Raw genomic sequence first — 16239 nt, forward strand, 5'->3', positions numbered from 1 at the left:
GACTGAATATAGTTTTCAATGTTAAGTTAAATATTAAGTTTTATTTATTGGTGTATAACTTCTTCTCAGCTTCCTTTTTTTTTTTTTTTTTTGAGATGGAGTCTTGCTGTGTCACCCAGACTGGAGTGGAGTACAGTGGCGTGATCTTAGCTCACTGCAACCTCTGACTCCTGCTCCCGGGTTCAAGTGATTTTCATGCCTCGGCCTCCGGAGTAGCTGGGATTACAGGTGTGCCCGGCTAATTTTTTGTATTTTTAGTAGAGATGCGGTTTCACCATGTTGGCCAGACTGGTCTCCAACTCCTGACCTCAGGTGATCCACCCACCTCAGCATCCCAAAGTGCTGAAATTACAGGCGTGAGCCATCGCAGTTGGCCAACTTCTCCTCAGCTTCTATTTCTATAAGGCTTTGATAGAAGCTAAGTGCTCTCTGTTACTTCACTTCACTTCTCTGAGGTTCCTCAAAAGGGATTGGAATATGCGATGACATGCTCAAGAAGCAGTTTCCCCAGATATTACCAAGCTGTTTTCAAAGCTATACTTTTTCCATCCTCACCACCACACAGCCTTACAATTCAGTAAGTACAGATTGATTCATTTAAAAAATCAGACACATTAATTTCAGGACTTTTCTTAGACACAGTGCAGTGTGCCACAGTCTACACAGAGCAAGGCTGTCCTACTAAGCCAAAGATGAAGAGCTCAGAGTTCATTTAGGCAGCTCACAGCTGGAGTCTGTGGGATGGAGTATGAGAGAAAGGGAGTTGTGCAAGTGGCAGGAGTTGGAGGGTCAGAAGTACAAGTGGATTCCCTATGAGTGACAGCTCAAGGCTGTCCTGAAAACCAGCAGGATGAAACCACATGAGGCTGAATAGAGAGCAGCTCACTGGGGGTTGAGTGTGGGCAGAAATGGTCAGATAGTGCTGGGGTTGGAAGCTCACCAATGCCAGAGTGGAGACCTCATCACCCCCTTGTTAACAACCTTGGCATTCAGTTGTGAGCCCAGAAAAAACAGAGGCCTTTGCCCTACAGAAAGGCCTACTCTAGATAAAACTTAAAACCAAATACTGACAATATGTACAGACGATAGAGTTTGGAGATTGAATCCCACATCAAGTTGGAGAAGCTTAGGAACACCTTGGGCCTGGTATACTTGCCTGTTCCAACCATAGGCTTTGAACTACGTAATAAGCAACTGGAAAAGGGGCAGGAAAACTTCCTGTCATAGATTCCAGGCAAAGGAATAGTATCACTGAGAAAGGAGTAGAAGAAAATGCTATCTGCCCCAGGGGGAGGGTCAGGAAGTTTACTTGGGCCCAGGACCTGGCAGTGGTACAAAGCAGAGGTCTATTGCCACTGTGGGAAGAGCAGGAGTGCTGAGCAAACCCCAGAAGAACAGGAAGATCCAAAGACTGAGGTTAGACAGGAGAACTCAGAAACTCCCCCTGCCTCCACTGTAAACCTTGCAGAGAGTCATAAGCAACATCGGTCAACCACTCATTAAATCTGACTTTGGAAAGAAAATGAATCACAAATACCGGAAAAATGAGAATAACTGTTGATTTCTCATCAGCAAAAAGAGAGGCTGGAAGAAAAGGGAACAAAATCTTTAGAGTGGTAAAGAAAAAAACGCGACTGAGAAATTATCCTTCAAAAATAAGGGTGAAATAAAGACATTTTCATATAAACAAGGGCTGAGATAAGTTTTGCCGACAGACTTGCCAAAGAAAACAGATTAAGTTTCTTAAAATATTAACACACAATAGCCATATGATCCAGCAATTCTACTCCTAAGAGATATGAAAATGTATGTTCACACGATGACTTTATGCAGATCTTTACTGCAGTTTTATTCATAACAGCCTCAAACTAGAAACAACCTAAATGTCCATCAACAAGTGAGTGGGTTAAGTTATATTCATATAATTGAATACTATCTAACAGTAAGAATGAACAAACCATGCAACAGGGAAAATCTCAGAAAACAGTATGTTTTTTGAGTTTCTTCAAAGCCAAAGTTCATTATGAATATTTCCATTAATATGAAGTTCTAGAATTGGCAAAACTAACCTACAGTAATAGAAATCCAACTAGTAATTATCTAGATGATTAGGGGATGGGTAGGATGACTGCAAAGCTGTACAAGGGAATCTTCTGGCTGTCAGATATGCTCCTTATCTTGACTGGAGTAATGATTACAAGATAAATGCATTTTTCAAAGTCATTGAACAATACACTTCATTTATTTATATATTTTTTGAGACGAGTCTTACTCTGTCGCCCAGGCTGGAGTGCAGAGGCAGATCTTGGCTCACTGCAACCTCTGCCTCCCAGGTTCAAGTGATTCTCCTACCTTAGCCTCCTGAGTAGCTGGGATTACAGGCGTGCATCACCACACCTGGCCAATTTTTGTATTTTTAGTAGAGATGGGGTTTTGCCATGTTGACCAGGCTGGTCTCGAACCCCTGACGTCAGGTGATACGCCTGCCTCGGCCTCCCAACGTGCTAGGATTACAGGTCTAAGCCACCACAACCGGCCTGAACAATACACTTTAAATGTGTGTATTTTATTACATATAAATTACATCTCAATGATGATTTTATATTATCTTCTTCAGAGTTATAAAACAGTACCTGTAGAGATCTGTCTTGTTATCAAACCAATCTGACAAAACTCGAAAGGTAAAGAGGGGAAAACGCTGATGAAGAACATGAAAGCTCACATTTTCAAAGGTGTAGTTAGTTAGAGCCACCTAAAACAAAAAGGCAAGACATCATTATAATAATGCTTACGTTTGTGTAGCAAATGTGGTTCTAAAAGATACTAATATCACTTTAACCTTTTCACAGTAGATATTAAAGCTACTTGTAACATTGATGTGTGGTACAACTGAATCATAATTCAAAACTACGTAGAGCCTACTGGACAGAAATGTTCATAACAAATTGGAAAATTAATTACAGAAAACAGACCTGATGAGATTCAACTGGGTCATATAAGACCTATTTTAAGAGATCCTAGTTCTTACCATTTTTATACTCTATGATAATATGCATATTGACAGAAGCATTGTCAAGCAAATTAATTTTTTGTTCTTCCCATACTTACTTTTTGGTTCTTGATGACATGCTGATTAATGGGATTCCACAGATTTGAGGATAAGTTATCTAGTTAAAGGCAGGCATTCTCCTCCCAATAATTACATTAGTTACTAGACCCCACTATACCAGGCATTTTAGAGACACTCAATTTCATTCCAAAAGCAAAATATTAAAATGTCAGAAATGTCTTCCCATCTTCAAAATATGTAAGTGAAAGCTGTGTTAATGAGTAAAAGATCCTGCAAAAGCGCCAAAATTAATAAATATGTACTTTCAGCTAGATGATTTCTCTGAAATATCTACAAGACAAAAGCAATCTAGACAATGGCAGGTATTTCAATGCAAAATGGAAATTAAGGAACCAGTAGTCCCCATTCTTAGGTCAATTTGGGATTGTGAGAAACAGTTCAAACAGCACTTCACAACTGTATATTACATTATAATTTTAAATTACTTTCTTTTCCACTCCTGTGATCCAGGAGGTACAAAATAGGGACTGAATCTTAATCTTATCTCAGTGCAGTGACCCAAATTGGTCTTACTTTATCTACAATTTCTGTCAATCTTCAGAACAAGGGCACTACAATGCAGCATACTTCACAGTGTGTGCATGTACTTGTGTATGTATACATATACACAGATGACCCTCATAGGTTGTAAAAAGGTAGAGAGTAATAGAATGAGGAAAATGCCACAAGATCAAATGAGGAAGGATTATAAAATCACTAACAGAATGAAAAAAACTCATATTGAAAGAAGATAATAGCAGAATAGTTCTACTAAAAGTCAAGTTAGGAATATGGAAATGTCTCAACATGCAGATAAGGAGAATGAAAAGATGAAAATGAGAAGAGGGAAGATATGGGGAGCAGAGAACAGAATGTTAATATATAATTAGGTTCCTAAAGGAAAGCTTAATATGGAGACAGGAGCAATAATCAAAGATATAATTAGCTGGACCTTAGATTTCTCCTCTGCAGTACTACATCCCAGAGGTGAATGGCACTATATCTATTTGAATTTTAAAGGAAAAAGACTGCTGTTATTTTATAAGCAGTGAGTGTAACAATTATGTGGGAAGAAAACAAAGATACTCCTTGACTCCTTGAACTCCTCTTCTCCAATGATTTTGTCCTCCATCCTACATACGCTACCCACTCCCATAATCATACTCCAGGATCTATCAATAGGTGTACTCCCTCCAAAATCTCATGCATCCCATTCTCTGACCATCATCTCCTGTGCTTCCAGCTTACTCCCCTTAGTGCTCTGACCTCTCTGCTCCTTATTTAGTTTAAATTTCATAGTCAATCATGGTAATCATTCCCCTGCATATCCCATTCATTCCCTTGTCCCTCTCCTGCTGCTTCTTTTTATTTTTTTTAAGTAAATCCATAACCATTTGTGAGTGATGGTCAAATCTAACTTGAATCTGTGAATTTAAACATAGCTGGTGGGTATATCACTTTAATTTCCTAGCCCAAATATCAAATAGACTCTTAATGTGGCCCAGTGTTTATATTTTCTCTCAAATTCTCCTAATAACTATTTCAAACTTATCTCTCCTCAAACCCCAAAAGCCTCTCCACAATTCTCAGTTTCAGCTAAGAACAGTAATTCCTACTTTACTGAGAAAATGAATCACAAGAGAACTTCCACAGATTCTCACTGCCATATCGCTACCTACCAATATCCATACCCATATATTCTGCCTTCCTGTCTGTTACTATACTCTTACTTTATCTAAACCCAGGCCCCTCAACCAGTGCACTAGAGACGGCAATCAGTAAATATTTATTGAATTGAATCAAGTCTGTTTCCAAGCCACTTGGCAAATTCTTGAAAAGCCTAGACTGAGTTGACATCCAAAAGGCCTCTAAGTGTAATTGTCTGGGGAAGAGCCATTTATTGTCATTTAAGCAGTCAAAAAATATCTAATAAGCATTACTATTTAAGAGGTTTTTTGTTTGTCACTACGAATTCAAAGTCCATAAGGAAACTGCAGGAGTTCTATGTTCAAAGTAAAGTAGGAAAAATAAATCTAGTACCTGTATATTAAAAAACAAACAAAATTTATTATTACTATTATTTTAAGAGATGGGGTCCTGCTTTATCTCCCAGGCTAGAGTACAGTGGCTATTCACAGGCATAATAAACAGTACACTACAGCCTTGAATTCCTGACCCCAAAACGTCCTCCCACCTGAGTCTCCTAAGTAGCTGGGACTATATGTGTGTGCCACTGTACCCAGTTCCAAATTTTATAAAACAGGTAAACTATCCAGCTCATAACTTTCTTATAGTTGTTTCCCACATTTGCATAAAGATCAGAGATATTATATATTCATCCTAAATGAGAGAAAACATTTGACCCTGAATTTTCAGTGAGGACTAGACAAGGCCCTAAACTTTGAAAAAATATATGTTCTCTAATTTGCGATTTTAAGCTACTAGTGGATATACAGGGATGAAAAGACCCCTGAAACTAGGATTCAATAATTTACTTTTGTGTTTATACACTTAAAGTATGTGTTCATCTCAAGCAATATCAGACTACAGATTAAAATATATAATGAGGCCGGGGCAGTGGCTCACGCCTGTAATCCCAGCATTTTGGGAGGCCGAGGTGGGCGGATCACCTGAAGTCAGAAGTTTGTGACCAGGCTGGCCAACAAGGAAAAACCCCGTCTCTACTAAAAATACAAAAATTAGCCAGGTGTGGTTCAGGCACCTGTAATCCTAGCTACTCGGGAGGCTGAGACTGGAGAATCGCTTGAACCCGGGAGGCGGAGGTTGCAGTGAGCCGAGACTGCATCACTGCACTCCACCCTGGGTAACACAGCGAGACTCCATCTCAAAAACAAATGAAATTAAAAATATATATATATATATACACACATATATAAAATGAAATATACACACCAAATACATTACGATCTCTGTATCTCCTATATCCTATGCTGTATCACTAGAAATTACTTTAAATCATTGGGGACTCACACTCTTTTATTATTTTAAGAACAACACAACAAGATAAAATTATTCTCAAGCACAGTCATGTTGTATATTGCATATGGCAGCTTAGAAAGTCAAACGTTTTATATAAATCCAAAGAGCTAAGAAGATAATAGTGAATAATAAGTATATAACAGAAAGTGTCTAATGAGAAAGTAATTTCAAAGAGCAGAAGCAATTGTAGAATTAGCTTTCTTTGAAATATAAACATTTTAGTTGATACTATCCAAAGTCCAAAGTCTAAGAATAGACCAATTTATACTAGGTATCTTTGTTTCTGTTTTGTCTTCTTTGAGATAGGCTCTAGCTCTGTCGCCCAGGCTGAAATGTGGTGGTGTAATCTCAGTTCACTGCAACGCTGCCTCTGAGGTATAATGTAACAGTGCACTGCAGCCTTGAATTCCTGGCCTCAAAAGGTCCTCCTGGCTGAGCCTCCTGAGAACCTGGGACTATATGTGTGTGCCACTGGTTCTCAGGATCAAGTGATCCTCCCACCTCAGCCTTCCAAGTAGCTGCTGCCTGGCTACACACTAGGCACATGCTACCATACATGGCTAACTTGTATTTTTCGGTAAAGACGGGGTTTTGCCGTGTTGCCCAGGCTAGTCTCAAATCCTGGGCTCAAGTGATCCACCCTACTTGGCCTCCCAAAGTGCTGGGATTACAGGTATGAGCCACCGTGCCCAACCTAATTGTTTATTTTTTATTTTTAATAGAGACAAGGTCTCGCTATGTTACCCAAGATGGTCTTGATTGAACTCCTGGCCTCAAGCTAACCCCTCCTGCCGTGGCCTTCCCAAGAGTCGGGATTACAGGTGTGAGCCACCATGCATGGCTTTTTTACATTTCAAATAAGAGAAATTGGGTAACTTCAAGGATGCAAATATTATCCAGGAAAATTCCATGATCTTACTTTTTTTGTGTGAAATAATTATTTTTTAAGTGAATGCAAATTAATGTGATAGTTCATTGAAATTACTCTACTAAAAATCCTTATCTGAGCCCCCAAAGCCTTAATTATTAACTATTTCAAAGTACTGTCTCTTTAATTTATCTTATTAATCTGACCCAGTATTTAAATATAGTTCGTTTGAGAAGCTCCTTCCTATTTCTAGACTAAATTTTTCTTACTATAATAAATCAACGAGGCCAAGCTGAATTCATCCGGCTTTAAGTGCAAAAATGATTTAAAAGAAAAAAAAAAGACGGTGAAATTAGACAATATTCAACGTGTACAACACAATATTATATTTTATTTTGAGACAGGGTCTCACTCTGTCACCCAGGCTTGAGTGCAGTGGCATGATCATGGCTCACTGCAACCTTAGCTGCCTGAGCTCAAATGGTTCTCCCACCTCAGCCTCCCAAGTAGCTGGGACAATAGGCATGCGCCTCCATATCCAGCTAATTTTTTTAGCTATTATTTGTAGAGACAGGGTCTTGCCATGTTGCTCAGGCTGGTCTGGAACTCCTGAGCTCAAGGGATGCCCCTCCCGGGGCCTCCCAAACTGCTGAGATTACAGGTGTGAGCACTGTGCCTGGCCCCAGTATTTTCTTATAGTTTAGACCTTTCTAATTATTGCTACCTCAGACACAAAGAAAAAAAAAATAAAACTCACCTGAAGCATTAAGTCTAATACCTCTGTAGTTTTGCATTTTAGAAAGTACTATTTTAACTCTACTTAAGTATAATAGTAATTGACAAACGCATAAGCTATATAGTAAATCTTACTAATACTCTATAATGATTAAATCATTATATTGACCGAATATCTTATTTCCAAACAACATTTTGGATAAATCACCTACCTCATTTCTCATGATTCTCCAAAGATTTAGTGTAATTCGGCCAACAATATTTATCTCACTCATTGTATATGATCCATACTCATCTCTTTCAGCTGCAAATCTGTTCTCAATTTTGTCATCTATAGAAATGAAAACAGATTGTATCAGGGCTCACAGAAAACAACTTTCAATAAAATTATGCCAAGGAAAATGAGAATAAACATTAAGGATGAATATTAAAGATGAAATATAATTCACAATGTATGAAAAAATTTTGTTTACCTGAAGTCTCTCCCTCCCTCCTTCTTTCTATATTTAAATAAGGAACACTTTTTTTTTTTAAATTTAGTAATTTTTGGCACTACCCTTTTTCTTTGTTTTTTAAAAGAGACAACTATGTTGCCAGGTTGACTGCAGTGGCTAGCCACAGGTGCAATCATAGCACACTGCAGCCTCAAACTCCTGGCATTATAAACTACAAATAATTTTGGTATGAATATTATTACTCCCTTTTCCAGTCAGAATCAAACTTTGGGGAATGGGTTTCAAAATTTCTGCAATACTTTTAGCCTGATATCCAAAAAAAAACCAATCCGCCCGCCTCAGCTGCTCAAACAGCTGGGACTACAGGTGCATCATGCCTTGCCTGACGCTACCTTTATAAACACCTAATGCTAACATTTGCTTGGTTTTAGCATGAGAAAGGTCCACAGTTAATCTGGTAATTTCTTGGAAAAAAAATTAGTTCAATTTTTAACCTAAATGATTCTCTGAAAATTTGCTGACATCATGTTCATATTCAGGATGAAATTCTCTTGAATGCATATGGAGAACTAGATGAAGAGTTCCTCATAGCAAATAGAGTTGTGAGTCTAGTTTCTTAGGAGGTGAATTTTACCTAGAATATAAGTTAAAATGTGTCTCTCCTATATAACACTAGGTATGTGTGAATGTTGATGATTAAAGGTTCCAGAATAATAAAAATATTTACCATATTGAATGTTTATTATGTTCTAAGAATTTTACCAACATCACTTATTTTAATACAAACATTACTTCCTTTATTTTAACACAACCACTTAAAAAGTTAGTAAAATTTTCATTTTGTATTACAGAAAATTCTACTCAGAAATGTTATATCTTGCCCAAGATCTTACAGTAAGAAAACTAGTATTCTAAACTAGGATTACCTGAATCAAAAGACCATGTACAACCACCCAATTCTCTTTATTTTAAAGAGATAATATTTAAAAGTTTGTTTTTCATTTAGCAAACAATATAACATATACTCTGATACCGTTTTAAGTTCCTCACAATCACCCTATGAAATAAGTTCTATTGTCCCTATTTTACAGATGAATAAACTGAGGCAAGGATATTTAAAACCTATCCCAAAAAATATGTTGAAAAAAAAAGATATACCACTATTCCTATCATGCAAAGGACACACAAGCTACACAAAAATTCATGCAATGAAAAGCTAAACTTAAAGCATCTCTGTCCCCTGCTCCCTTTTTGTCTTGTTCTATTGTCCAAGCTTGGGTGCAGTGGTGCGATCATAGCTCACTGCAGCCCTGAACTCCTGGGCTCAAGCGATTGTCTCACCTTAGTCTCCTGAGTAGCTGGGACTACAGGCACATGCTATCACACTTTTTTTTTTTTTTTTTTTGGTAGAAATGGGGTCTCACTTTGTTGCCTGGGCTACTTTTGAACTCCAGGGCTCAAGAAAGTCTCCCACCTTGGGCTCCCAAAGTGTTGGGATTACAGGTGTGAGCCACTGCACCTGATCTTTTTATTCCAATTTTTTTGCAAAGTTAAAAACTTTACTGTCTTGGAATCTTCCAGCTGTAACTTTTCCCAAGTATACACTACTTTGTTTTAGTTAGACTTGTGGGAACCCTTGGGAACAAATTTGTTAAAAATCCTATGTTTATAAAGAAAATCTAGTTTTAAAAAATGTATTATAAACTACAAATAATTTTGGTATGAATATTATTACTCCCTTTTCCAGTCAGAATCAAACTTTGGGGAATGGGTTTCAAAATTTCTGCAATATTTTTAGACTGATATCCAAATAAAAATCAACGATTAGTTAACTATTAGCGTTCCTCAACCCATCCTGCCCTTCTTCACCAACAAACTGGATTCAAAAAAAACAGAGCCAGGCACACGATAAAATTATGGTACAACAAGTCAAAGAAATGCTATGTAGCTTCATAATAATTATGAAGACTATTTCATAATGCCGAAAATATGTGTGGTTAGACACTAGATGAAGGAAGCATAATAAAAATGGAATATATGGTATGATTATTTAAAAACCACTACATATGTATATGAAAAGTGACTGAAAGGAAAAAACCCAACAACTATACTAACAGTGTATATAGCAGTGAGACTAGAATATTTTTATTTTATTTTTAATTTTTTCTGCAATGGAGTTATGCTGTATCTAAAACTTACACAACTTAATACTAAAAAATTGGGCTAGAACACAAGTACCCTTTAACATTTTGTCTTTATTTCCTTCATAATTTGCTCTGTAGTTGAATGACAAAACATTCACAATAATATATACCTGGCACCCGAGAGATCATCTGACATAAGTCAACACTTAAAGCGGCAGCCCTTTGTAAGAGGTAACCCCAGGAATGCATCTGAATCTCATATCCTAGCAGAATATCAGGATCATACCTAAAACAGGAATTAAAAAGTTATATAAGCACCATACATTTGAACCTTTAACCAGAGTAATTGTTTCTTCATGATGTAAGGTATGAAAATAAAAACCTGTGTCCTCTAACGGTTCCCAGATTGAGAAGGGATGATACAGTGGTACCTACAGAGTTTTTATACAGGAAGAGATGGAGGGTTGAGAGTACTTGATTTGAAGCTACTTTGTTTCTTTCTTTTATTTTTTTGAGATGGAGTCTCACTCTGTTGTCCAGACTGGATTGCAGTGGCGTGATGTTAACTCACTGCAACCTCTGCTTCCCAGGTTCAAATGATTCTCCCGCCTCAGCTTCCTAAGTAGCTGGGATTACAGGTGCCCCACACCAAGTTTGGCTAATTTTTTGTATTTTTAGTAGAGCCGAGGTTTCACCACATTGATCAGGTTGGTCTCAAATTCCTGACTTCCAGTGATCTGCCTGCCTCAGCCTCCCAAAGTGCTGGGATTATAGGCAATTTGACACTACTTTTGTAAAGTAAGCAGAGTTTTTACTTAGACTGTGTATTTGTTTGATACACGTGGGAAAAGAGGCTGATGGAAATTGGGGTGGAAGGCAGGCCATTACCACCGAAGTATATGAGTAAAGGTACAAGTGACAATATAATGTGGGCAGAGGAAGGTGAAATGTGAGGGTGTATGTAGGTATGGTATTTTGAAAAAGATCCCTAGGTCATTCCTGTTGCCACTTATCTACCCTTTTAATCTATACTGCCCTTAAACAGTTTTAATGCTGAGAAAAAAAAAGTGAAAATGCCTTCTTTTTCTCACTTAATAATGACTTGGTTCTCATACAAAATAACGCCTAAGTAATGACAAGTTTGTCCTTTAAATTTAAAAGGATGGTGATTCAACTTAATGGAAGAATGAAATATTAATAGAGGTGGGATTAAGGTGGGGAAAGTAAACAAAAGAATCTAGAAGAAAAATGTGCTCCTTGTGGTCAGAGCTGCATTGGCAAACCTGAACCGACAACCTGTGTCTAATCCAGAAGGAGCCTCTTTGTGGCTCTTCTTAGAACCTCCATGTTGTGACCACCATAGAGAAATGTTTAGTTATAAATATGAAAATTTATCTTGAGTGGAAAATTGTGTGGGGGACAGAGGAACTAATTACAAGTTTTGAGAGCAAAAACTACAGTAAGTAGCTCTATCAAATAGTAGCATTATCTTGTTCTTTTATATGCCAAAAGGCCAAGTGAAATAGCACAGAAATTGAAATCGTTGAGTTTTACATAACCACTCATGAAACACTGAATTGTGAGATGTGCAGCCTGTCCAATTTAAAGCATTTAATACCTTAAGCCTCAGCCAATGTCTACAGTATTAGACTACATTAATTTACTGATACAAGCTATCTATGGCTACTCTGCAAGTCTGGCATAACAATGGATCATGACCAGATCACCAGATCTGCTTTTAGAAGCAATATGTTAATGTTTTATCATAATTCCATAGCTGTCTTCTATAAATGGGTATTGAATGGCTTTCGTTTTTACCTAGTCAATAAAAATTGGAATGTCACAATAAATGTTTCCTGATTTTTAATTCTGGAGTATTTAAGTGGCTGATGTCAAAAGAACTAGGTTCAAACTTCTGCAACAGCATACTTGCAAATTTCCTATTCCCTAAAGGCCCTATGAAAGTACATTCTGTAGCATAAATTTTAATTTTCTGGTGATCTGTTCATGATCCACTGTTATACTACAGACTTGCTGAGCAGCCTTCAAGCTTGTTAGGAGAAAAATATATTAAACATATTATTTATGTGCTTTTCTCTACATAAATAGGGTTGACACTTCTGAGAAAATGGCTTAATTTAATAAACAGCTATTGAAGCAAGGAAATAAGCAACAATGGCATGAATATCCAGAAAGATCCCAGGGCACTCAAGGAAGGAGAAATATCCCAATACTCTTTCTGTTTAGTCTTCCAACATAACACCCAAACCCTTAATCAACTCTTTGATACTGACTTCATCTCTTTCATTAAGCCCTTCTTAGTCCGAAGATAGACTATCTACTTTTCCAGTGTGTCTCCCTTTAAAACTAACTGTGTAATGAATGGCTACATTTGAGAACTGGGGCAGAAGTATCAAGTGGCTCTAAGGATCACCAGGGGTGGCAGAGTTGAAGAATTCTCATATGCACACAACAGAACCCACACAGTTGTCTGCTAAGTACTCAGAGTGGCTCAGAACAGGCATTACAATGTGGCCACAGTTGACCTTGATCTTAAGAATTTGGAAGATTCCTGGAGTTCCTATCACATAGTTATATATCACATAGTTACACAGTTACAACATGAAGAGGATGCCAGATGATTACATAGCCCTTCTGTTTTAAACGTTATAAAGACAGTTCTAATTTCTTCATCTGAATCGTTCTCATTTATGCAACATCTTGTTATTGCAAGAACTTATTCCAGTCAGCTATTTGTTCTGTTGTGGCAACTAATGGAGCTGACTAAGTACACTTTTTTTCCAAAAAATAATGCATTGAAAATAACTTTCAATTAAAAAGTTGTCTATTTTTATAAACTGCTACAGCTCAGAAATGACTGCTGAAAAAAGTTAGCCTGTGCTTCTCTTCTTAGATTTATTTCACAGATTTTGTCCCTTTGGAATAATTGTAGAGTTGTTTCAGGCATATTTTTCAGATATATTACATGTATTTATTTTTTGACCTGGAGGCTGTTTAGTCTTAAGACACTCTTTTAAAGCTGATAAGACACCTGTTTTCAAGTTCAAAAGCCAAAGGATTCCATTTTTCTTCTCTAAAAACATTTGGAGTCAATAACAAGGTCTTGATGACTTGTTCTTCAATTTCTAGTGGGTTTTATTCATTCTATCAGGTTTCTGAAAGTTACAGAAAGAACAAGGTTGGGTAGTTGGGATTAGTGGTGAAAACAACCCAAAACTGTGAATAAAATAGAAGCAGAAGAAATAGGAAAATGGTTTTATGTGCTTAGGTAGAACGAAGCTGCCTCACAGTTAGTATTTTAAGTAACTCACTACCATCTACACACATGATAGATAAGGGTACTCTAGTAGAGGCAAGGGGCACGGAGGGGAAGGAATCATCTTGAAAAAGAATTCTGAGGTTAAATGGATATGATGTAAAATAAATGTAACAGTATTTAGGGAAAAGGAAAAGGGGAGAATCATAGTTTATATTTAAGTTAGGGAGACCGGGCAAAGTAAATAGTCCAAGGAAATACAGAAAGAGGAAAACGATTGTGACAAGATTATAGATTAAGTTTTGCTTGTTTAATATCACTTTATGTTACTTTTTGTGTTTGCCAATTGAGAAAGTATTAAAAATGGAAAAATAAAGATATATTTTATTCATTTTTATAGTGTACCTAGCACTGCCCCTTACACACAGTTAACATTTATGTACTATGTACCAGACATGAGTTTAAGAGTTTTATGTGCATTATCTACCCATCTTACAGATTAGGAAAACAAAGTTGAGAGAGTTAAGCAACTTATTCAAGACAGAAACACAGGGCTGGCTGACTCCAAAGGCTGTGTTGAGTAGGTACACAACAAATAGGGTGAAAGAATGAAATAATCAATCTTTTTGCAGGGTTGCTTAGACTAATATATAAAGAACACTATAGAACTGAAAAGTTGACATTTAAACATTTTCCTTTTTATGACAGTTTTGTTTACCCCTTTTTCCTTAATTACTAGTACATTTCATTTTATGGACATTTAAGAAAGTTGTACTTGCAAATGACTGACACATTTCTCAATGCTGGTAGGTAATCCTATCGTTGGGAATATACCTAACAAGGAAAAGGCAAGCATACAAGTCCAGGGATGTTACTGGACATGTGCTGGTACACAAAATAGTACTGACTGAAACTCTTACATATTTCTTTTTCTGAGTTGCTTGCAGAAATAAAAGAAGTATGGATACTGAAAGCATCTGACATGTTGATGACAACCTCTGTGAGAAGATAAAAGGTAGGACTGACAATGATGAAACTCAAATAGATGGGAATCTATCTAGTCACCAGTGCTATAAATAGTAAAAATACTTTACTCTTTTTTCCTTCATAGTCATGGGTAGTAGCATACTATTTTTGATGCTCTGTCATTTAATTTTGTTTTGTAGAAAACTGGTTTTCTAATTCTCAGAATGGTTTATGTTAACCCATCTGGGAATCAATCTGATGACAAGTCTGTAGAATATCATCTTAATCTTTCGTGTAGAACACTGATTTAGTTTTTATAGGATAAAGTTCAACTATATAAGCAAAACAAAAAAGGTTGAGTATAACAACATGCTCATGGACAGCTTTTATCTGTACATCAGGATCCAAAGAGTGTTTTCTATCTTGCTTTAGACATCTAAAAACCTAAACCTAGCAATGGGCAGAATCCTTAAGTTTCTACAAAGTGAAGCATTTAATGCTACCAAGAGTTACACTCTTGAGAAAATGCAAATGATCCACTTAATGATTTTATTTTTAAATTAAAATATTTTTGTTAAAATTTTTTTTTTCATAAACTTGGACAAGAGTCTACTATCAATCTGAGGACCAACTACCAAATAGTCAAAAGAAGATTTTTTAAGGAGCTCTGTGCACAAGAGTATGTAACAGACAGTCCAACATTTATTAACAGATAAATTTATATGCAGAATGCATCGCAAAGCTTTTTGAAAATATTGGCTTGTTTAGAACTCAGAAAACCTTAAGGAAAAAAAAAGGTACTGAAATGGTGGCTGGCTCCCAAGGTAGAAACCTAGTTAATGAATAATACAATGGAACTTTATACAGTTCCCCATTATTTCAGCACCACAGAAAAACAAACCTCAAGAACAACTGGGAAGTTAGAGGCTAAACAAATATTTGTCTTTCACTGGTCCCTCAATCTTCAGAACAGAACACTGCTTTTCCTATCTTGTCTGATGAAAATAGTGATGGTGGTGGGAAGTGAATACAAAATTTTTCCAAGAGTAACTCTGCTTTCAAGGGCCATAGGAAGGGATTCGTTTTCTTCCTACCTTCACTTTCGTCTTCACTATTATCTGCAATAGCATGAAACGACTCTGAATAAAAACCGGAAAAATCAGATAATACAAAACAATACCTCTTTATTATATTTGCAATTTCATGAAAAAGTGCCTTCTCATCAGCAGCATAGGTGACTTCGAGTCCTGTAATTCCAGATCTAATAAGTAATGGAGTCTGATATCTGATATCTAAAAAATAAACAAAATGTCTATTATATATAACATTATGTAATAATATACCTTCATAATATAAAAGTAATATTATCCCTTACTTTTAAGTAAAATTGTACTACTGAAATATTTCAAATTAAGAAAATATCCCCCTAAGTAAAAACATAATTAACCCAATGTCTTTAAAAAACTCTCAAAAGATTTTTTAGTTTAATATACAACTGAAAATTCAAATTTTGTATTTTCAGCTATTCTCCTGAAAAGACTGCATTCACAAAATTTCCTAGAAAATGACATATCACTGGCTGGGCGCAGTGGCTCAAGCCTGTAATCCCAGCACTTTGGGAGGCTGAGGCGGGCAGATCATGAGGTCAGTAGATCAAGACCATCCTGGTTAACATGGCGAAACCC

The 16239-nt window shown here is 36.6% G+C and overlaps 1 protein-coding gene across 3 annotated transcripts in view; it reads right to left on the reverse strand.

Annotated features, from left to right (window-relative positions):
• Positions 1 to 16239, reverse strand: part of REV3L (REV3-like, polymerase (DNA directed), zeta, catalytic subunit) — a 185017-nt gene that overhangs the window by 44794 nt on the left and 123984 nt on the right. For all 3 annotated transcript variants that reach the window (XM_011935019.1, XM_011935020.1, XM_011935021.1), the window contains 4 exons: positions 15735 to 15846; positions 10482 to 10597; positions 7925 to 8043; positions 2634 to 2752 (listed from right to left, as the gene is read on the reverse strand). In XM_011935019.1, coding sequence (XP_011790409.1) covers positions 2634 to 2752; positions 7925 to 8043; positions 10482 to 10597; positions 15735 to 15846 — 466 coding nt within the window. The remainder of the gene's footprint in view (positions 1 to 2633; positions 2753 to 7924; positions 8044 to 10481; positions 10598 to 15734; positions 15847 to 16239) is intronic.

The sequence above is a fragment of the Colobus angolensis genome, unplaced genomic scaffold, assembly GCF_000951035.1.
Source record: "Colobus angolensis palliatus isolate OR3802 unplaced genomic scaffold, Cang.pa_1.0 Scaffold14, whole genome shotgun sequence".
NCBI lineage: Eukaryota > Metazoa > Chordata > Mammalia > Primates > Cercopithecidae > Colobus > Colobus angolensis.